General features: G+C 34.9%; 1 protein-coding gene across 1 annotated transcript; it reads left to right on the top strand.

Annotated features, from left to right (window-relative positions):
* The first annotated feature begins 343 nt into the window (after positions 1-343).
* LOC127857212 (FAS-associated factor 2-like) lies at positions 344-22,025 on the top strand. The gene is made up of 9 exons (XM_052393627.1): positions 344-447; positions 4,348-4,463; positions 6,881-6,910; positions 8,187-8,287; positions 9,507-9,711; positions 11,708-11,806; positions 12,639-12,799; positions 17,977-18,066; positions 21,666-22,025. Exons 1-9 carry the CDS (start codon positions 344-346, stop codon positions 21,843-21,845), a joined length of 1,086 nt encoding a protein of 361 aa, XP_052249587.1. The 3' UTR covers positions 21,846-22,025.
* Positions 22,026-24,808: the final 2,783 nt, after the last annotated feature.

Here is a 24,808-nt window from a genome sequence, read left to right on the forward strand (position 1 = left end):
AACTTAAAACTACTTCTTTACTTCTTAACTCACTGGGTGTGTTCGGCTTAATAGTATGAGGCTCCCGTCTTGTGGAAACGAGTTCCAGCAGTGAAAATCCAGATAATGTGCTTTCGAGTGGGTCTTATCATCGAGATTCAAATAGTGTTCGGGGGCATAATAATCACCCTCGTAATAATTAAAGTGCACGGGTGCAATACTTATAATAGTGGTAGTGCTAGTCACTACAGGAAATGTAGTGTTCATAGAAGTGCAAATGATTTGTATTATCATAGGGATACATATCACAACATGGGTAGGAGAAATGGTTACAACTCGCATCACAGATCATCTGACAAAGACTATGACACTCACAGAGAAGATCGCAATTGTGAACACAGAGATGTCAGGCACATACACGACTGGCACCACCAAGATAACCGAAACAGAAGAGACTCTCATTATGATGTTAGCAGAGACAGAGTATCTCAATCTCAAAATAACAGCTCTTATTATAGAAAATTAAATGTAGGTTTTTGGAATGTAAACAGTTGGTGTGAATATAAAATGTTAATATTTTCAGTTTCGTGAAACTTGTATAAAAAGTATCGACTTAGATATTGTTTGTGTCGCTGAAACTTATTTACAGAAATAACGCAATATCAGGCTCAGGGGGGAGTCTGTATTTAGTAAAGAAAAAATATTGTTGAATTATACCATTTGTATGTGGGAAGATTCTTATGAAGGTATCATTTGATTTTCTTTTAAAGATAAAATACTGAACACTGTTTATAATGTTTTTGCGGTTAACTTACCACCACAAGGTTCAAGTAGATATGTAAATTCTCAAGAATTCTCTGACCATCTGCTCACAAATATATACGCATTCAAAGCCTATGTAAATTTGAACTATGCGGAGATTTTAACAACCGTATTGCTGATATGTTTGACTTCATAGAAGGGATTGATGATGAAAAGGAAATAAATGTTGTTGATTATAATAAAAACCTGTTTGGAGAATATTTTATTAAGTTTTAACTGTAACTGTTGTGTACTGAACGGCCGTAATTTTGTATCAAATGATTCTACTTTTGTATCCACACGTGGATTATCAGTGGTTGATTACATTGTTGTTTCTTACGAACACTAGAGTTGTACTGTAATTTTTTGGTAACTAGATCGACAGATCTTTACAATGAAAATGATGGAATTGAGGCAAGAATGGTTCCAGCTCACTCTATTTTATCTTGCAGGTATAATATATGTCAATTAGAAAATAGAAACTATTTTTCCAATGTGTATGTAAATAACCCCCCTGTTTTAAACAAACGTTTAAAATAATATGATGTTGGTAATATCCCAAATACTTTTTGTAATAATCTTAAAGATAATGAAATTTTGGAGTCAGTAGAAAATTTAGATACCTCTTATAGAAATCATTGTAATTTAGATTCCATTTATATTGAATTTTGTAATGTATTGAATAAGATATGCAAGAAAATCTACCTTGCAAAAATATTGTTGTAGAATTTGGTGTTTCTAATAAACGAAGACGAATAAAAAAGCAATGGTGTAATTAAGAATTACATGAATTATGGAATGAAATGTGTAAAGCAGAGAAGCAATGGCGTAAATGCAACACTTCTTTAAAGGCAAGATTTAAACACTCCTTTGTAAGTAAACGTAAACATTTTGATCGAATCGTCCAGAAAAGAAAAAGGTCGTATTGGTTATCTGTACAAGAATTATTAACTCAAGCTAAGAGCAATTCGAATGTTTTTTGGAAGTCTATAGGAAGGGCTGGTATATGAGATAATAGAAATAATGATATACCTATATAGATTGTTAACCCTAATAGAAAAATTTCGCATGATACAGATACAGTATTTAGTAAATGGAAAAATGATTTTTCTTCTTTATATAACTCGTGCAATGATTCGATTATTGATAACGTACCTCTTGATGTTCATTAGACAATAGAACCGGATGCTGAAAATAGTAGTATTGTAGAAGATTTAAGCTTACCTGACGTAAAACGAGCTGTATTAGATATTAAAAGAAATAGAGCTGCTGGTGTTGATGAAATTCCTGGGGAAGTTTAAAAAAAATGAAAATATTATTTCATTTTTGCATAAATTATTCCAAACTTTAACATTACCAAAGTTATGGAATAAAACTTTCATACGTCAAAGTCCAAAATGTTCTACAAGTGATCCAAAAGATCCGTTATCGTACTGAGAAATTGCCATCACACCTGTTGTTTATAAGATTATTTGTTCTCTTCTAAATAAAAGACTAGATATGTGGTGCAGTAAAAATGATATTTTGTATGAAGGTCAGAATGGCTTTAAAAAGAACAGAAGTACTGTAAATCATATACAATCTCTGACTAACATTATTGATACTTGGAAAAAGCGTACAATTAGAGCAAAGACTCTGTTTCCACTGTAAGAATACTGTTGAGGATGAGGTTCATGTATTATTACACTGTCCTCTTTATAACTCATTAAGAGTAGAACTTCTGCAAGCTACCAATATAATTAATAATGATTTTGATAACTTATCTGTTGTTGATAAAGTTGGATTTATATTATCTAATGCTGACATAGCAATAGGTGTGCCAAAACCTGCTATAATGTCTTTAATCAAAGAAAATTAACTCTTAGTCAATGATAATTAATTATTCCCTTGTTAGTTTTGTATATAACTTGTAGTATTGTAACTTTAACAGCTATGCCTAGTGTTTAAGTGTTAATAAAATGCTAAATTGTTTTACTGATGTACTTGTTTTAGCTCTTGCCTAAATTTACCTTGTTAATTAAACTGTTTTTTGATTTTATCAAACACTTTTCATTATTTTACATCCATTTTGAGAACGTAAGGCATTAGCCTCATTATTCAGATTCAGTGTTTAACAACTCATTTTAAGGCAGCTTTTAACTACACGATAAACAAGGATACTTTAGATTTTACCTGTATGATATGTATATAAAGTGAAACCTATGGATCACTATGCATTATTGAGATTAATGAGTATGTCATGTTATATAAGTCTCTTGTAAATCTTTTAGCTTGGCAATGTAATGCATTTTAATTTGCGATATTTATGTAATGTTATACTGTGTATATTGATGAGACTATAATAAAAATATAATAAAAGATTGCTAGAAATAAGCATACACATTAGACATTGCGTTTTTTTCTCATTTATTTCTCACATTTCTTTACACTGTAGTATACATCGATAGTTACCAGAAAACGGAATACATAAGAAAGTGTTTGAAAATATATAAAATTTTGTACTTTAACATGTGAAATATTTAGCGTATGCATGAATACATTTTAAACATTGTTAACAGTGTCAATGTCATATAAAGAAGTTTGTGATATATTGCAAAAAACATAACATAGTAATTTATTTTTACAAAACAGAGGTCTTATCTAGAACAATTCAATTAAAGAAAATATTTTACAACACGGTGTGTTCCAATCGAATTGTTAGTAGACGCTGTGGAAGGGTATACGCGGACAAAATTTGAACAGTTTATATTTTCGGAAAGGTTATAGCTTGTAGATTCTGAAATCACAAAGTTCCAGAAAATTCCCATCCGGGAAACCTCAGAATCCAAGCTGGCATTCAAGATGGCGTCTATTTTGATACTATGAGCACTTATTAGATATTTTCTTTAAAAATATAACTCTTTTTGTGCCTTAATCTTCAGAAATAAGGATACAATAACATACTTTTACAAATCGTTTGTTTTCATACTAAAATAACCAATATGGCGTCCAAAATGACGGCTATTTACCTAAAGAAGGATTATTTTTCTAAATTATTTAAACAATTTACAGTATTTTATTTTGAAAATTGTTGCCTACATTCACGTGATGTCACAACAATAACATGTTTGCACTATTTGTTTGTTTTATCAACTTGAAAATCCAATATGGCGTCCAAAATGGCGTCCAACATGTCTTCAATGTGCCTTCAAATGACCTATTCTTATATTATATAATAATTTTCACTCCATTTTGAAGTAGAAATTATCATAAAAATATAGATAATGTCAAAATTAAAGTTTCAAGTTAAATATTTTTGACTGAAGGTTTAAACCCTTTCCCAATCAGGAGCAAAGTAAAAATGGCTATGTGTAACTCGCAGTCTTTTCAGGTTTTATGCTGTTGCTTCCATCAGTATCTAAGGGTTGGAAATGAGGCCTTTACAATTTGAATCTAGTAAGAAAGGTCTTGAATTAAATGTAACTTTCTTAGAGACTACAAATGCGTCAAAATACATATCTAAGTGGTTAAGGGCTAAGGCATAGCCTTATCATTTGAAATCACATGGAGGATATTTGTTTGTTTCAGGGTGTTCACAGTGCAACCTCGAAGTCCACAGGGCATCGTGCAATGGAGTTACTACATCCTCACCTTCCCTTTCAGATTTTTATATTCTACCCTCCTAGACATTTTTAGATTTGCTTGTAAGTACTTTAAAAAAAGTTCCATAGTCCAGATTAAACTGGTGTGTTTCTTCAGAGAAATTACGTCATACGAGATACATCATTAATTGCGTAATCTATTGACTAAAAATTAAAGATCGTTAAGCTGGCTTAAAAATAACTTTATTTTATAAACAAAATACAAATTACAATGATATTTACTGAAATAATAACAGCAGAGCTTTCTGGACGTCTATAATCGGCCCTAGCCGCTAATGGCCCCCAGATTTGAGTGTTTTAATAAGCCCAAGGTTTTCGATTTAATCAAGCTACAATAAATAGGTTAAAACTTACATGTAGTACAACCATTTTATTAGCTCATCTATTTTTTGAAAAAAAAATAGGAGCAATTGTCATCACCTTGGCGTCGGCGTTGGCGTCAGCGTCCGGTTAAGTTTTGCGTTTAGGTCCACTTTTCTCAGAAAGTATCAATGCTATTGCATTCAAACTTGGTACACTTACTTACTATCATGAGAGGACTGGGGAGGCAAAGTTAGATTACTCTGGCCTGCATTATGACAGAATTATGTGCCCTTTTTATACTTAGAAAATTGAAAATTTTGGTTAAGTTTTGTGTTATGGTCCATTTTATTCCTTAAGTATCAAAGCTATTGCTTTCATACTTGCAACACTTACTAACTATCATTAGGGGACTGTGCAGGCAAAGTAATGTAACTCTGACTGGCATTTTGACAGAATTATGTGCCCTTTTTATACTTAGGAAATTGAAAATTTGGTAAAGTTCTGTGTTTAGGTCCACTTTATTCCTACAGTATCAAAGCTATTGCTTTCATACTTGCAACACTTATTAACTATCATAAGGGGACTGTGCAGGCAAAGTTATGTAACTCTGACTGGCATTTGGACGGAATTATGGGCCCTTTATACTTAGAAAATTGAAAATTTGGTTAAGTTTTATGTTTTGGTCCACTTTACCCCTAAAGTATCATAGATATTGCTTTCATACTTGGAACACTCGCAAACTATCATAAGGGGACAGTAAAAGGACAAGTTGGATAACTCTGGTTGTCATTTTTACGGAATTATGGCCCTTTTTTGACTAAGTAACTTTGAATATATGGTTAAATTTTGTGTTTCGATCCACTTATCTTCTAAAGTATCAAGGCTTTTGCTTTCAAACTTCAAATACTGTCATTTTATCATGAGGTTACTGTACCTGGCAAGTTGAATTTTACCTTGACCTTTGAATGACCTTGACTCTCAAGGTAAAATTATTAAATTTTGCTAAAATTGCCATAACTTCTTTATTTATGATAAGATTTGATTGATACTTTGAAAAAACTACTCTTACCTGACATACCACAATAGACTCCACCCAAAACATCGTAATCTTGTTGGAGCAAGTTTTTTTTTATATCAATAGTGTTTTAAATTATGCATGACAAACACAAAATCTGAAATATGGTTTGGCTTTGTTTAATGCTTTAAAAAATATACTGTTAAATAAAATACCACACCTGACTTATCGTTGTTTAAATACAGTGATTATTGCTTAAACTGGTTTGTTTTGTCTCAGAAACATCATAACATTAGATACATCATATATATTTCATAATCAATTGAATGAAAAAATAAAGTATGGAAAGCTGGTTTGGAGACAAACTTCAGTGGAGGGGAAAAAAATATATGTAAAATAAGCGATAACACATGGAAGAGCTTTGCCGGACTTCTAAAAATAGCACACATTGAAATAGTTATTTGCATACTAAAATCACTGCAAGAATTATGGTTACCATCATCAAATGCACAGAAAGATTCGGTTTTCAAATTAATTTGATTTTTCCACTCATTCTATCCCGCAAAACACTTCAGGTGATGCAATTCTGGTGCAAGTTATTTTATTTTTGTTCATCAGAATAAAATTGTGCTTGTTATGATTACAGAAATAATTGAAAATTAAAATATGGATCCTGCCATAAATAAAAGTTACTTAATCTAGTCTAATGAAAATTACGGAAATCCTGTTCTTTTCCCCAAAACATGTATCCTTTATTGGGTAGCTGTATGTCTGTGCCAAAGCTTTTGTTGTATGGGAATTTAATGTTAAGAAGATGGAATCGTACATGAATTGTATTATAAGTTATATGGTCTATATATTAAAACTTATTTTTCTATAGACATGGAACTGTATGCTTTTTGTAAAATAACCAGTTAAAAAACCACAGTGTTGTCCCGTTTTCTGATCAGGGCATAGAGGAATGAAGGTCATCTGAGTTATATAAAAAATGATTTTTAGAATGGAAACAAATAATTGAATTTAATATCTATAATCACGCAATCCCTTTTTATGGAAAGAAAGTCATTTACGATATTTTAATTATCTGACGAAGTAAATGTTGGAAAGTATTTTCTAATATTTTTCTGTCTATTGTTTACAGTTCAGTTTTTACGAGTGGATCCACGAAGAAGTGAGTTCTCTTGTTTTATTTACTGCTAGCTTTAATGTTTACTTTTAAATGGTTACAATACCAGTAAATTGTTTTCATTATGGTCAATTGTGTAAACTATTTTATGAAAAGCATCATATATGTACAAATGCCTGTTAGTACAGGGCATTGGGAAAAATTATGCGGTAGACTACTAGAGTCACTTGTTCTGTCAACTTGCAGCATTTCCTTAAATACAGTTGTATAATACAGGTTAACACGTTGTTATGTCATTATTCAGAGTTTTATATTTAATTAGTCCCCTACCGGTATCACCGGAGGGGACTTACGGTTTTGTATCCGTCAGTCCGTCAGTCCGTCACACTTTTCTGGATCCTGCGATAACTCTAAAAGTTCTTAATATTTTTTCATTAAACTTGGAATATGTATAGATGGCAATATGGACATTATGCACGTCATTTCATTTTGTTCCTACGTGAAAAATTGTGGTTGCTATGGCAACAAATAGACTAGAAATACTGCTAAAAATGGTGTTTTCTGGATTCTGCGATAACTTTAAAAGTTCTAAAATATTTTTTCATGAAACTTGGAACATGGATAGATGGCAATATGGGCATTATGCACGTCATTTCATTTTGTTCCTACGTCAAAAATTGTGGTTGCTTTGGCAACAAATAAAAAAAAAAATCTGACAATGGTGAAATTTCTGACAATGGTGGAGCCGGTAGGGGACTTTTATTGCTTGGCAATAGTCTTGTTTATTTATATGTTAACTTGAATAGTGAATGTTGCCTTTCTTTTATATACTTCAAGTTCATACTCATCATTGCCTTTAATGTCTCTTAGTATAAATACTACTTCTAGTCTTAGTAATAAATTAAAATTTTAAATGCACATAACAGTTCTTACTTCAGTTTAAGCTCTATTTACAAGTGGTATTACAGTTCTTTAACATTTCCCCCATAAGAAGCAAAGCGAAAATGGCTTTTGCAACCACCATAAAACCAGTAAAGTCTGCAAGTAATTGCAGTCTGTTCAGGTTTTATTCTGTTTGCTGCTCATCAGTATATCAGGGTTGGAGATGAAGCCTTTAACTTGAATCTAGTAAGAAAGGTCTGTCATTTAAAATGTCACTTTCTGAGTGACTACAAATGGGTTAAAAACGTATCTAAGTGGTAAAGGGTTAATTAGACACTGGTAAGCAAAGTGGGCCTACTATTTATATTGTACAGATGTGTGTCCTTAAATATGATAATGTGTATTTATATGACATTGATGGTATATGACACTGTTGCAGATGTGACAGACCCTGTTGGAGATGTTACTCAGTTTATCAGCTTATACAATGAGAAATATGGTGCTAGACACCCAGTATTCTATCAAGGATCTTATAGTCATGTACGGGCTTATATTTATTATGCTCCCTCCATTTTTATTTTTTTTTTTGGGGGGGGGGGAGCATATAGTCGCCGCTTCGTCTGACCGTGTGTGTGTGTGTCCGTCCGTGCACAATTTTTGTCCGGGCTATTTCTCAGCAATTAATGACCGGAATTCAATTGATCTTTATGGGAAGCTTCACTTCCAAGAGGAGATGTGCATATTATCAGCCGGTTCTGGTCGGGTGATTTTTCACAGAGTTATGGCCCTTTGAAATTTTCCATTAACTGTACATATAGTGCAATTCTTGTCCCCCCAACTACTGACTGGAATTCAATAAAGCTTTTTGGGAAGCTAAACTACCTTGAGGAGATGCGCATGTTATTTCTGGGTTCTGGTTAGATGATTTATTTAGAGAGTTATGGCCCTTTGAAATTTTTAAGTTGCTAAACCATCCATTGTATTATTTTGTCCAAAGTTATGCCCCTCAAGACGTTTCCTTTTATCTGAATATATAGTGCAATATTGTGACAAAAACTTTGGGGAGCATCACCCGTCTCCGACGGTTTCTTGGTTATCATGTTTCTACATGCAACATTGACTTAATAATGGTTTTACTTGATAAATCTTTATATCCCCAGTAAACATTAGGTAGCTAAGTTTTAGTTAAAGCGTATCCTGTTCTACGATGCAAGCTTTTTGCATTTTTCCCTTTTGACTGCTTTAAACTATCTGCACACCTGGATGCAAATGTGACCAGGAAGTATTTTGACTACTGAAAATTTCAAGAACTGGGTCATTTGACTCCTGATTTTCAAAATCTATTGAAATCCCTAAGATTTCATAATTACATAAATTCAAAACACGACTCACCAGAATTTTCTCACATTAAAACAATTTTAACTGTGATACAAGTTAATTTTACAGAGATCCCTGTTTCAGTAATGAGGTCCCTGGAAATAACATACATGAAGCCGTTTTTTAGCAATCTCTTCATCTGTTTTCATTAAATAAACACCCAATAATTGATGATCATGACAGTTCTTTGTGGGTATACATTCTTTGAGTCAACCTCCAAAGAAGTGGTTTATTATTTGTTCTCTTGACATTAAGTATTGATAGACCAAGGATAGGCAAATGTGTTCACAATGTCTGTCTATATCCCTGCAGCTGTGTGGCGTAGTAAATTGTCTGATTAAATGCAATAAAATTGTCCATGTTTATGATGGTTCTGAATCAGTCTCACATTTCTGTTCCCTTATTTCAAGCATTAAATGATGCCAAGCAAGAGCTGAAGTTTTTACTTGTTTACCTCCACGGAAAGGACCACCAGGACTCGGATGGTTTCTGCAGAAATACACTGGGAAATGAAGACTTAATACGCTTTGTAGATACCAGCATGCTGTTCTGGGCATGCGATACAAACAGTCCAGAGGGCTATAGAGGTATTTATTCCTGGCTGTCTTGGTCATCCTTACAATATTTAAAACAAGAAATAAATTTATCCAAATTTAAATATATTGTTTAAAATAATTATTTTCAATAATCGTACAAAATCTCACTAAGCTCTGATGATTATTTCTCATAATATTCAACAACAAAAGTGGTGGGAGTTATTCTGGAATCACTATGGATAAATGTATATCTGCACATATAAGTGAAGTAGACTCTTAACCTTTTCAATGTGCATCATTTAAACATTCACGGTTCCTTATGCTGCTTTTCAACTTGGTCCTATTGTATTCTGAGATGAAAGAGATGTTGACAATAGAATGTCATGGCTATATTCACCAATTTATTTTAAGCCTTAAGATATAAGAATAAATAATAATTTTGAACTGCTGTTTTTAAATCCTTCTATATAAAAACAGACGTGATATAACATCATTATTATGCCCACCTTCGAAGAAGAGGGGGTATATTGTTTTGCACATGTCGGTCGGTCTGTCGGTCCATCCACAAGATGGTTTCCGAATGATAACTCAAGAACGCTTAGGCCTAGGATCTTTGTTCAGGTCACTAGGTCAAAGGTCAAGGTCACAGTGACTCGAAACAGTAAAATGGTTTCCTGATGATAACTCAAGAATGCTTACGCCTAGGATCATGAAACTTCATAGGAACATTGATCATGACTGGCAGATGAACCCTATTGATTTTCAGGTCACTACGTCAGAGGTCAAGGTCACGGTGACCAGAAATAGTAAAATGGTTTCCGGATGATAACTCAAGAATGCTTACGCCTAGGATCATGAAACTTCATAGGTACATTGATAATGACTGGCAGATGACCCTATTGATTTTTAGGTCACTAGGTCAAAGGTCAAGGTCATAATGACTCGAAATAGTAAAATGGTTTCCGGATGATAACTCAAGAATGCTTACGCCTAGGATCATGAAACTTCATAGGTACATTGACCATGACTGGCAGATGAACCCTTTTAATTTTCAGGTCACTAGGTCAAAGGTTAAGGTCACAGTGACTCGAAACAATAAAATGGTTTCCTGATGATAACTCAATAATAATTAGGCCTAGGATCATGAAGCTTCATAGATACATTGATCATGACTGGCAGATGACCCCTATTGATTTTCAGGTCACTAGGTCAAAGGTGAAGGTCACAGTGTAAAAAAACGTATTCACACAATAGCTGCCACTACAACTGAAAGCCCATAATTTATTCATTGTATGTGTGTGTGTCCAAAAGCTTTAAACTGGTTAAAGTTTGATAACTTTTGCAAAGTTTGATAACTTTTGCAATATTGAAGATAGCAACATCATATTTGGCATGCATGTGCATCTAACTGAGCTGCACAGTTTGAGTGGTAAAAAGTCAAGGTCAAGGTCATCCTTCAAGGTCAAAGGTCAAATATCATTGTATTTTTTTTCCTAAAACTTTAACCCATTTATGATTAGTGGACTCTCCCATCCAGCTAAATGGGATCAATTTATCATGAATGCTTACGCCTAGGATCATGAAACTTCATAGAAACATTGATCATGACTGGCAGATGACCCCTATTGATTTTCAGATCACTAGGTCAAAGGTCAAGGTCACAGTGACAAAAACGTATTCACAAAATGGCTTCCACTACAACTGACAGCCCATATGGTGGGCATGCATGTTTTACAAACAGCCCTTGTTTATTTAAAACTGTTTGTTAATCGCAATCATCTTAAGCAATAATTTTTTTAATTTTAATTGAATTCTTATGTCTGGAGAATAAGTGTGGTGAATACAATAACAGATATTTTGTTTAAACAGTGATGCAGCCTTAAATGAAAACATGTAAAGTACACCGCACGTTTAAGTTATGAATACAGTCAGTTACAGTTCTTAATTTTCTACAAGATATCCACAGGTTCTTCCCTAAATTTTGTTTTATTTTAATATGACAAAGTATAAACAATTAACCCTACATATAATACCTATTGTCTTTAAGTGAGTCAAGCATTACGAGAGAACCGATATCCATTTTTAGCATTGATAGTTCTACGTCAGAGCAGAATGACAGTAGTTGCCAGAATAGAGGGGTTAATTGGTGAGAACCAGATACATTAATGCTATTAAAATGTTATAATAGTGGTAATTGTGAAAGTGTCTTTTATTCTCATACCAATAAAGCTTTATTTTTTGCCAAATTAGTTCTTGAAAGAAAGTAAAGGTGATTTTAAAGTATTAATTTGTTTCAGTTTTATTTGTGTAGATGTATGTTGTTTATAATAATATATAGTATCTACATTACATCTTTCATTCCTTGGTTAATTTTTTGAGTCATCTGCAATGTTTTATTGTCCTAATATAAATGTTGTTTTTCTGAGAACATAAACAACCTAAAAACATATAATTCTATAAAATGGACTGAAACCACAATAATACAAATACATACGATGTTGTCGCCATGAAAACTAAAGTTTAAATTCCTAGAAAACTGTATACTCACTTCAGGGACTTTCTTTGATGGCACAATCTGCAAAAAGTTTAGAAATTGTCTTACTGGTATTTTCTTGTCAGAACATATTCAATATTTTGTGAACTTTTAAGCAGTGTTTTGTTGTCTTATCAGAACCTGCATACTTAATACACTTATGTAAGACAAAACTTATTTTCCTGTCAGAACCCACATATTTTATAAATTTGTTAGACATGTGATAATCTCTGTCAGATTCCGCATAGTTGATTTAGTTGTTAGATGTGATTTATTCACTTGTTAGAACCGGTATAATTTATTAACTTGTTATAAGTCTCTTATTCCTTTGTCAGAACAGGAATATATATTGAACCTGTTAAAATTGCGTTTTTCTTGACATGTCCTTAATATTTTACAGACTATATGCAGTGTTGATATGAAGTATTATTCTCTTTGTTGACAGAACCTGGATATTTGATAAACCGGTTAGAGGTTCTCATGTCTGACAACGAGTCATCGCTGGTAGCAGCCCGCGCGGACAGAGAGGAACGCAACTTCAATCAGTCACTACGGCAACAGCAGGACGAAGCTTACCAGGAGTCACTAAGAGTCGACCAAGAGAAGGTAAGTCTTGTCTCCTGTTTTTTGTTTTTTGTGCATTTATAATAGCTATTGTGAAATATTTTATGCCCCCATGTAGGATGGCGTATAGCAGTCTGACATTGCACCCGTCTGTCCATCCAGCCTGCATTCCATTTCCTAAATTGTTTTTTCTTAATTCTTTGAGATATTTATAATATTTTTGATATGTCATGTCTACCCACATGACTTTCAGATCAAGTTTTATTTTCTTTTTGTTAATTGATTTTTGTAAAGTAACTGGCCTTGAAAAGTTTCTCTACGATAACAATTTGTGACTTTTTCCTAAACGCTTGCTGATATTTACCTGAGTTAAAGTGTGCAGGTCTATCTACATGATTTATCTTGATCGTTTGGTTTGCCAGTCAGTTGTTTTGATCAGGAGGGAAGTCCTCCAAAATATCACAAACAATTAAATCCAAACTTTAAATATTGTGTAACCATGAAGAGTAGATGTTCAAGACAAGATAAAAACATTCCTGAGTTTGTTGACCATGAACATGGTGGGAAAAGAATTGCATGACTATAGGTTTGGGACAAAGCTCTTGGTATACCTTTACTAACTTTTAGTTTTGGGGTGCTAAGTTTTATGGACTTTTTGGGTAATGGAAGAATTTCTTATTTGCCTTTAAAGTGCTTATGTATGTTTGAGTGTAAGTTTCAGTGTTAGAGCATTATTTTGAATGCTGGTATGTGATTTGGGGGAAACACAGTTCAGCAATTAAACCTATGCAGTGTCAAAATAAGTATCTAAGTGGTAAAGGGTTAAATCTATGCAACATATCTGGTTTACCATCTTAGATCTGCCTGTTCAGTCCAAAAAGTCTGTTCATGACTGGTATGGAAATTTAAGAAACCTGTAGATTTATAAGATTTATGAGATATTTATGTGAACCAGGAAGTATCACCATACAACTGTAAAGCACTGTCACCGATCAGCCTGTGTAGAAATTCTTCCCTGGCTCAATCATAATGAACCCTTGAGCCCTTGGACCCTACAATTTGTGGTGGGCTGAAAGAACTAAAAGAAATCTCATGTCTTTTAAACAAAAAGTACAAAAAAGAAGTGTTGTTTTGTCAAGGCAAACTACTGTTATTAGTTAAGATCACGGTTAAGGCTGTTCTAGAACAACATTAATCACATGAATAAATTGCTTTTTATGCCCCCCGATCGCATAATCGGGGGTATATTGTTTTTGGCCTGTCTGTTTGTCTGTCATTGTATGTGTGTGTCTGTCCCAAAACTTTAAGGTTGGTCATAACTTTTGCAATATTGAAGATAGCAACTTGATATTTGGCATGCATGTGTATCTCATGGAGCTGCACATTTTGAGTGGTGAAAGGTCAAGGTCATCCTTCAAGATCAAAAGTCTTTTTTACCTCATCTATTTAAAAAAATAAAAAATGAGCTATTGTCATCAGCTTGGCGTCGGCGTCGGTGTCGGCTTCGGCGTCCGGTTAAGTTTTGCGTTTAGGTACACTTTTCTCATTAAGTATCAATGCTATTGCATTCAAACTTACTTACTATCATGAGGGGACTGGGCAGGCAAAGTTAGATAATTCTGGCTTGCATTTTGACAGAATTATGTGCCCTTTTTATACTTAGAAAATTGAAAATTTTGGTTAAGTTTTGTGTTTAGGTCCATTTTATTCCTTAAGTATCAAAGCTATTGCTTTCATACTTGCAACGCTTACTAACTATCATAAGGGGACTGTGCAGGCAAAGTTATGTAACTCTGGCTTGCATTTTGACAAAATTATGTGCCCTTTTTATACTTAGAAAATTGAAACTTTTGGTTAAGTTTTGTGTTTAGGTCCATTTTATTCCTTAAGTATCAAAGCTATTGCTTTCATACTTGCAACACTTGCTAACTATCATAAGGGGACTGTGCAGGCAAAGTTATGTAACTCTGGCTTGCATTTTGACAGAATTATGTGCCCTTTTTATACTTAGAAAATTGAAAATTTGGTTAAGTTTTGTGTTTAGGTCCACTTTTTTTCTAAAGTATCAAGCCATTGCTTTCATACTTGCAACATTTACTAACTATCGTAAGGGGACTGTGCAGGCAAAGTTATGTAAATCTGACTGGCATTTTGACGTATTTATGGGCCCTTTATACTTAAAAATTTGGTTAAGTTTTGTGTTTTGGTCCACTTTACTCCTAAAGTATCATAGATATTGCTTTCATACCTGGAACGAGCGCAAACTATCATAAGGGGACAGTAAAGGACAAGTTGCATAACTCTGGTTGTCATTTTTACAGAATTATGGCCCTTTTTGACTTAGTAACTTTGAATATAGGGTTAAATTTTGTGTTTAGATTTACTTTACTTCTAAAGTATCAAGGCTATTGCTTTTAAACTTTAAATACTTTCATGCTATCATGAGGGTACTGTACCTGGCAAGTTGAATTTTACCTTGACCTTTGAATGACCTTGAATCTCAAGGTCAAATTATTAAATTTTGCTAAAATTGCCATAAGTTCTTTATTGATGATAAGATTCAATTGATACTTTGACAAAACAACTCTTACCTGACATACCACAATTGACCCCGTCCAAACCATACCCCATGCCCCCCCCCCCTCCCCAATACCCCCTCAATCCCCCCCCCCCCCCATTTTTTTATAAATTAAAGATCATCTAATAAATGACCACCACACCCTCACACTATACCCCCCCCCACCCCCACCCCAAAAAAATAATTTGTATGCCCCCGGTAGGGTGGCATATAGCAGTTGAGCTGTCCGTCAGTATGTCAGTCAGTCTGTCTGTCAGTCCGAAAAAACACTTTAACATTGACCATTACTTTTTCACTTTTACAGATAGCAACGTGATATTTGGCATGCATGTGTATCTCATGGAGCTGCACATTTTGAGTTGGGAAAGGTCAAGGTCAAGGTAATTCTTTAAGGTCAAATGTCAAATTTATGGTGTTTGTCCGTCCGAAAACATTACCATTGGCCATAACTTTTTCAATATTGAAGATAGCAACTTAATATTTGGCATGCATGTGTATCTCATGGAGCTGAACGTTTTGAATGGTAAAAGGTGAAGGTCATCCTTCAAGGTTAAATGTCAAATATATGGTGTCTGTCCGTCCCAAAACTTTAACATTGGCCATTACTTTTTTAATATTCAAGATAGCAACTTGATATTTGGCATGCATGTGTATCTAATGAAGCTGCACATTTTGAGTGGTGTAAGTTCAAGGTCAAGGTCATCCTTCAAGGTCATCCTCCAAGGTCAAAAAAATAAATAAATTCAAAGCGGCATTATCATGAAGCTGCACATTTTGAGTGGTGTAGGTTCAAGGTCAAGGTCATCCTTCAAGGTCAAGGTCATCCTTTAAGGTCAAAGGTAAAAAAAAATCAAAGCGGCGTTATCATGAAGCTGCACATTTTAGCGGTGGAAGTTCAAGGTCAATGTTATCCTTCAAGGTAAAAAAAAACAAAAAATTTGAAAGCGGCGTTTTCATGAAGCTGCACATTTTGAGTGGTGGAAGTTCAAGGTCAAGGTCATCCTTCAAGGTCAAGGTCATCCTTCAAGGTCAATGGTAAAAAAATAATAGTTCAAAGCGGCGTTCTCATGAAGCGGCACATTTTGAGTGGTGGAAGTTCAAGGTCAAGGTCATTCTTCAAGGTCATCCTTCAAGGTCAAAGGTCAAAACAATAATAATTTCAAAGCGGCGTCATCATGAAGCTGCATATTTTGAGTGGTTGAAGTTCAAGGTCATCCTTCAAAGTCAAGGTCATCCTTCAAGGTCAAAGGTCAAACAAATATTTTAAAGCGGCCTTCTCATAAAGCTGCACATTTTGAGTGGTGGAAATTCAAGGTCAAGGTCATCCTTTAAGGTCAAAGGTAAAAAATAATAATTTCAAAGCGGCGCAAAAGGAGGCATTGTGTTTCTGACAAACACATCTCTTGTTTTTTTCAAACATGGTGAAAAAAACACAAATATTTATTTTTATTATTTTATTTTTGAAATACCGCCCAACCATCCCACCCAAGAATCCCCCCGCCAAAAAAAAATAATATATTTTTGCATTTTTGGCATTTTTGGAAGATAATGTAATATATGACCACACCCCCACACTATACACCCCTCTCCACTCCACCCCTCCATCCTTTGTGATTGAAATTGAGGTAGGTCCCTACACCTTTAAAAAGAAAAATAGATGAGCGGTCTGCACCCGCAAGGCGGTGCTCTTGTTTCTTAAATGCGGCTTCAAAGCGCAGTACAGGGCATTTTGTTTCACAAACATAGTTCTTGTTTATAAACTTATTTCATATAAGCCTTGCTCTGTGAAAGGGTTTTTCATGATAAAGGTAAAGTGTAGTTCCAGATTAGCATGTGATCAGGGACGACACTTTCTGCCTAGACTGGATTTTTGTCATGGAGAGTCTTTCTTCAAACAACAAAATAATAGAATAAAAGGGGAAAATGCCATCCCTGATTAGTCAGTGCAGACTGCAACACTTAACGCACATGCATCAAACCCCTAATTTTCTCAGAGCAAGGTTCACGTAGTTGTGTATGTTTTGTGTCATGTCTAGGAGAGGAAGAAGAGGGAGTAAACATGTAGTTGTGTATGTTTTTTGTCATGTCTAGGAGAGGAAGAAGAGGGAGTAAACATGTAGTTGTGTATGTTTTGTGTCATGTCTAGGAGAGGAAGAAGAGGGGGTAAACATGTAGTTGTGTATGTTTTGTGTCATGTCTATGAGAGGAAGAAGAGGGAGTAAACATGTAGTTGTGTATGTTTTGTGTCATGTCTAGGAGAGGAAGAAGAGGGAGTAAACATGAAGTTGTGTATGTTTTGTGTCATGTCTAGGAGAGGAAGAAGAAGGAGTAAACATGTAGTTGTGTATGTTTTGTGTCATGTCTAGGAGAGGAAGAAGAGGGAGTAAACATGAAGTTGTGTATGTTTTGTGTCATGTCTAGGAGAGGAAGAAGAGGGAGTAAACATGAAGTTGTGTATGTTTTGTGTCATGTCTAGGAGAGGAAGAAGAGGGAGTAAACATGTGGTTGTGTATGTTTTGTGTCATGTCTAGGAGAGGAAGAAGAGGGAGTAAACATGGAGTTGTGTATTTTTTGTGTCATGTCTAGGATAGGAAGAAGAGGGAGTAAACATGTAGTTGTGTATGTTTTGTGTCATGTCTAGGAGAGGAAGAAGAGGGAGGAGAAGGAACAGGAACTGAGGGAGCTGGAGAAGCAGAGACGAATGAAAAAGGAACACCAGAACATGTTACAGGTATTGCAGGGGTATTACTTGAGATGGTACCAGAACATGCTACATGTATTGCAGGGGTAAAATCAATTTCTTGAGATGGTACCAGAACATGCTACAGGTATTGCAGGGGTACACTCAATTACCTGAGATGGTACCAGAACATGCTACAGGTATTGCAGGGGTACACTCATTTACTTGAGATGGTACCAGAACATGCTACAGGTATTGCAGGGGAACACTCAATTACTTGAGATGGTACCAGAACATGCTACAGGTATTGCAGGGGTACACTCAATTACTTGAGATGGTACCAGAACATGATACAGGTATTGCAGGGGTACACTTCACTACTTAAGATGGTACCAGAACATGCTACAGGTATTGCAGGGGTACACTCAATTACCTGAGATGGTACCAGAACATGCTACAGGTATTGCAGGGGTACACTACACTACTTGAGATGGTACCAGAACATGCTACAGGTATTGCAGGGGTACACTACATTACTTGAGATGGTACCAGAACATGCTACAGGTATTGCAGGGGTACACTACACTACTTGAGATGGTACCAGAACATGTTACAGGTATTGCAGGGGTACACTCAATTACTTGAGATGGTACCAGAACATGCTACAGGTATTGCAGGGGTACACTTAATTACCTGAGATTGTACCAGAGCATGTTACAGGTATTGCAGGGGTACACTCAATTACCTGAGATGGTACCAGAACATGCTACAGGTATTGCAGGGGTACACTACATTACTTGAGATGGTACCAGAACATGCTACAGGTATTGCAGGGGTACACTCAATTACCTGAGATGGTACCAGAACATGCTACAGGTATTGCAGGGGTACACTACACTACTTGAGATGGTACCAGAACATGCTCCATGTATTGCAGGGGTACACTACACTACTTGAGATGGTACCAGAACATGCTACAGGTATTGCAGGGGAACACTCAATTACTTGAGATGGTACCAGAACATGCTACAGGTATTGCATGGGTACACTCAATTACCTGAGATGGTACCAGAACATGCTACAGGTATTGCAGGGGTACACTACATTACTTGAGATGGTACCAGAACATGCTACAGGTATTGCAGGGGTACACTACACTACTTGAGATGGTACCAGAACATGCTACAGGTATTGCAGGGGTACACTCAATTACTTGAGATGGTACCAGAGCATGTTGCAGGTATTGCAGGGGAACACTCAATTACTTGAGATGGTACCAGAGCATGTTACAGGTATTGCAGGGGTACACTTAATTACTTGAGATGGTACCAGAGCATGTTACAGGTATTGCAGGGGTACACTCAATTACCTGAGATGGTACCAGAACATGCTACAGGTATTGCAGGAGTACACTCAATTACCTGAGATGGTACCAGAACATGCTACAGGTATTGCAGGGGTACACTCAATTACCTGAGATGGTACCAGAACATGCTACAGGTATTGTAGGGGTACACTTAATTACTTGAGATGGTACAAGAACATGCTACAGGTAATGCAGGGGTACACTCATTTACTTGAGGTTGTACCAGAACATGCTACAGGTATTGCAGGGGAACACTCAATTACTTGAGATTGTACCAGAACATGCTTCAGGTATTGCAGGGGTACACTTAATTACTTGAGATGGTACCAGAACATGCTTCAGGTATTGCAGGGGTAAACTCAATTACTTCAGATGGTACCAGAACATGCTTCAGGTATTGCAGGGGTACACTCAATTACTTGAGATGGTACCAGAACATGCTACAGGTATTGCCGGGGTACACTCAATTACTTTAGCTTGTATTTATATATTGTGCTGTAATTGTTTGTGTTGGTAGCTTGCCAGAACATGCTCTTGATAATGATTTTTACCCAACTGGGAAGGTGTATATACGAGGAATGAAGGAAGAGCATCAGAACTTGTTCCAGGTATGGTTGTAGTCCGCACAGGCTAATCAGGGACGACACTTTCCGCCTAAACTTGATTTTCGGTAAGGAGGGACTTCCTTGAAACTAAAAATACCATTAAAGGGGAAAGTGTCGTCCCTGATTAGCCTGTGCGGACTGCACAGGCTAATCTGGGACGACACTTTACGCACATGCATACAAGCCAGTTTTCTCAGAACGCGGCTAAATTTGATGAGGAAGGATGATTGTTCATGCAAGGACTAGAAGATAAGACATTATCAAGTCGTGACTTAGTTAGTAACAGATTGTTAAAAAAAGCATCTGGATTTGTAAATATGTTGTTGGACATGTAGACATATTTTGGAATTTTCATTTTTGTCGAGATGTCTACATCCATAAAGAAGTTGTATCAAGCTTTTCATCACTTGCTATACTGTAAATGTTGTCAATAAATTAGTGCAAATTTCACTATAATACATGTGAAAATGAAGTAGTCATTAGACTCAAAAGCGGTGCACACAGAGACTATGAAATTATATTTTTCGCATATAAGTGTTGATTTAGACCTTAAAATTTGGTTCCTTGCCGCATGTGAGTCAATTGAAGTTAACGCTTACCTACATTATAAGGTGATGGAGTTTTAACTAAGCTTCTGTTTAACTTAGATTTAAAGATGTTCAGCGATTCACTATTTTGATCATCTGGTAAAATGTTCCAGTTTTGAATAACTGCGAGGTGGAATGAGTTATAATAAAGTTTAATCTACATTTAACGGTGCGTAAATTGTTCACATTTAGAATAATATACCTTGAAATAGATCCTACATGTTTGGGAACCAGATTCGTCAAGTACTGTGGGTTAAGTGAGTTTTGCATTAAAAAAAGCATGAGTTGGTGTGTGTTTTTTGCTTCAATCTTGCAAAAGTTCCTATTTTATTTTAAATTCATTTGTGGACACTAATTTTTTGACATGTGCACACAGACTGAAACGGATGCATATAAACATATTTACTGGTACTTCTATCTATACAGAAGTGGCAAAATCATGTGTTTTGTCTTGGTAGTTTAAAGCTATGTAAGTCACCTTAATTGTATCAACAGCCTCAAGAGCATTGGATGTATAGAAACATTCGTTAGTCTGTTTCTTGCCAAATTGCAGTACTTCTGAATGGGTATTTAAACATTGAACTATCAGTTTAAGGGTATAAACCTTCTAGAAAATGAGGCCTAAGTAGACATGATTTTCCAGACAGCGCATACCCACACATACATGTAACATCTTATTGAATTTTTATTTCTTCAACAACTAAGCTGTAATTTCAATACTAAGCTTACCACAGAGCCATATCCACTGGTGTGTGAAATCACCCGTCTCCGAAAGGTTTCTTGTTAACATTGACAGACATTGACCATTAGAGCATAAACATTGAAGCGTTTTCCTTTGATAAATTGACATCATTTTTGCTCTAAATAACTTATTAAATGGGCTAATAAAAAATATTTGAAAATGAGAACGCTCAAAAGGTTATTATGATATTACAGTGGTTAGTACTAGTGCTGGACTCGCATATTGCTGCCTTATACATGGACAGATCTCATATTTATCCTTAATATGTACATACAGAGTGCTCAAAATTTAAAGATGACTATACCTGAATTATAATCTATTTATTCACATATTCTACATTCTCTTTGCAGTACCTGTATTACTTCACGTTCTGCCATGATGACTGTCCGGATGACTTTCACATAGTAACAAACTTCCCCAGGAAAACCTTGCCATGTGAGCCAACTAGCGACAATCCTGAACCAATCAGTTTTGAGAAATTCGGACTTAGAAAAAACGAAATGCTTTTTGTACAGGATAATGAAGCTTAGGTGATTTAATCATAAATAAATTATTGACTATTCAAAAGTGAGGTCATTGAAAACGTAAGTTGTTAGAAACAGTGAACTTCCTTGAGATGGCATTTTGCAGAAATTCAACTGATAAGCATTTGTCTATCGTGAGTTTGCTTAAGGTTTTGAAGAATTGGTGGAAATGATGTTCCTGCTTTATGTCCCCTGTTTTGCTGAATGGATCTACTACATTGAGATTTTGTCTTTTAATCCGGAGAATTGTGTTTAGGCTGCAGCCAGTTTTATGTAAGAAATACATTTTTTATGTGTTAATGATATCTATTTTTGTTTCACTTTTCAAAATTGTATGTACGAAAGTAGGTTTCGTAATGAAACACTTATGAAAGCACATACAAGATGCTGCTATGAAAATGTACCATAAATATTTTATTTTAAGATTTGATATAATTCATAAACTTAAACATTATCACCAAATGATATTTAAGACTGTCTTTAAATAAAAGAAATACCCACCGGTAGAATGTATTTTATTTTCAGTTTGTTGTTACAGTGTATTGCCTAGTTTCCAATGAACGAAAACTGTAAAGACAGGCATAAAGATTGCATATAGAAATTATTTTTGTTTGGTAAATATTTTAGTGAGTCGTCCTATTAGCATGTATTTTGATAAAAAATATTAAACATTCGTACACTTAGTTGAAAAAAAACTCCATTGTGTTTTTTTTACCTTTTTGGGAATGGGGCCAGGTCCCTTTGGATTGGGAAATATTTTAGTAAAATAAGGAAATTAATGTTGTTGATTCTATTCTTGCAAATACTTTAAAATTGATAATTAAAGTGAATTCAATATTATATTTTCTAAGGTTCAATTTATAGAGCTAGATTTCGAGATAATTGACATGTTTAGACTTAAAAAACCTTTTTGAAACTTTAAATGGGGAACTTATAGGTCCCATTTGAGAAAAATATATACCTTTTTCCTTTGGGAATGGGCCCCCCTACCAGGCCCAAATTTGAACGAAAACAACACTGAGCTCGTTATGAGAGAAACCCACACACTTTTCTAAAAAATGACATACACGTGCCTAGGAAGTATCATGATAATTCGTCTTTGTTAACTTTTAAATAATTGATGTATTTCATACTGTACACTATTCTCAATAATCAGTCACCAAAGTAAATAATCTTTGTCTAGCATATGATGGTCAGAAGTACAACTGTTCATTAAAAGCATGGGCCTTGTGATAATCACCAAACTAAGAAATCAACTGCTTCTGTTTTACTGTACTATATTTTCAAAAGTATAATTCAATAAATAAAATTACCTTTTTTAAAAGTTTGTATGAAATGGATGCTTGAAACGGTCGTTACAGACAAACACAGACAGCCTAGATGCAAGCCCATATGGGTCCCACATAAGTCTCTTGAAGGTTGACATATGGGCTCAATCTGGTTTTCTAATATCGGTTTTATCGCCGGAACTGCAACACATAGGTCCAATTTTTTTAATGATATTATATAAATACGACATTTGAAACGTTTTCTTGAACTTTTTAACAGTTTGAATTAATTAATACATGCGTGATGATTGAATTGAGAAACGGATTTATTGCAAAACTGGTTGTTTTAAAAATGTCACAGTGCATTAAGACACTCCGACCCATTTTGCAAGAAAATGATGGTAAAAAATGTTTATTGCAAAACGGGTTGTAACAATACAATCTCAAATGTACGTCGATCAAACGATTGTGCGCTGTTTAATAGTACAAAATATAATTTGCGCTGTTTATTAGTGCAAAATATAGTCATATTTTTATGAGTTTAAATTTCACGGAAGAAAAACAGGACGCGCTTTTAGCTAGGAATGGGAACAAAATCCTGAATTCAAATTCAAATATTCGTTTTTAGTTGTGAGCGTAGAGGCAGTTTTACAAGTCAGTCTGCTGTTAGCTACGCTAGGAACGATAACTGCAAGTCAGTCTGCTGTTAGCTACGCTAGGAACGATAACCATTGCCTGTCTGCACTACCTGGAGTAAAATTATACAGACGATTAATGCTAGGAGCGTCTGCTCTACTACGCTAAGAACGATAACCGCCGAATCTGACTTTTTATAGTTCAATATAGTTCACCGGTACACTGCATTGTTTGTATGTAATCAATAGTCTTTAACAGCTTGTAAGACGACATTGGCCAGTCTAGTGTTTATCATTGCAATCTGTACATATTGGCTGCTTTCAAGGAAAATGGGGCTGAATGTTTGTCAAAGCTTAAGTCTTATTATAACTTATCATAGCTGCATCGTCGAAGAAGCGGGATAATTTTACAACAATAATTTTCTTTTCATTAGCTTCATTTAACACCGGATTTATTTTCGGTTATCATAATTCCTCAAAACTACATACATGCATATTTTGAACCCAGAACGTTTTAGCAGGATATTTTGTTAAAATATTTTGTTCTGCAAAAGACCGCGCGAATATAGGCAACCATGTACATCGTCACATAATCAGAACGAAACGCATCGAAAGTGTGGGCATACTGATTGCTGAATAAAAAGCTCTTATAAATCACTTTTACGACGGATACAAAACCTTTAATGTACGAGCATGGAACGACAACTATTCTAATGAAGACTGCAGAAACCTGTTATAATTAATAACACGCGCTTTGAAGACATTGTCATAAAAATCAATTGAGGGAATAACACTAGTAAATGATTGCATCACTAAAACGTCAATCAATTTTTATGTTTGATTTGGGTATTCTGCATCTTGTCGGGATGGAAACCACACTTTATTTGCCTTAGACTCCGATATACAAACTATCTTAATACACAACTCTTATCAGATCACATTGTTAATACAAGACAGTAATTTGCATTAAATTTAATGCGACTTGTAGATGTACCAACTAATTACCTATATGTCACACGATGTGCACGTTATCGAAAGGTGGCTAACATGTATCTTTAAATAAGAT

This window comes from Dreissena polymorpha, chromosome 14, assembly GCF_020536995.1.
Source record: "Dreissena polymorpha isolate Duluth1 chromosome 14, UMN_Dpol_1.0, whole genome shotgun sequence".
Classification (NCBI taxonomy): Eukaryota; Metazoa; Mollusca; class Bivalvia; order Myida; family Dreissenidae; genus Dreissena; species Dreissena polymorpha.

What these genes read in the sequence shown, in the direction of transcription:
- LOC127857212 (XM_052393627.1), top strand. Translation starts at nt 344, where the DNA reads ATGACACTCACAGAGAAGATCGCAATTGTGAACACAGAGATGTCAGGC. An exon ending in CAGTCCAGAGGGCTATAGAG is followed by an intron (nt 9,712 to 11,707) that starts GTATTTATTCCT and finishes ATTGTCTTTAAG; the next exon opens with TGAGTCAAGCATTACGAGAG. An exon ending in AACACCAGAACATGTTACAG is followed by an intron (nt 18,067 to 21,665) that starts GTATTGCAGGGG and finishes TTCTCTTTGCAG; the next exon opens with TACCTGTATTACTTCACGTT.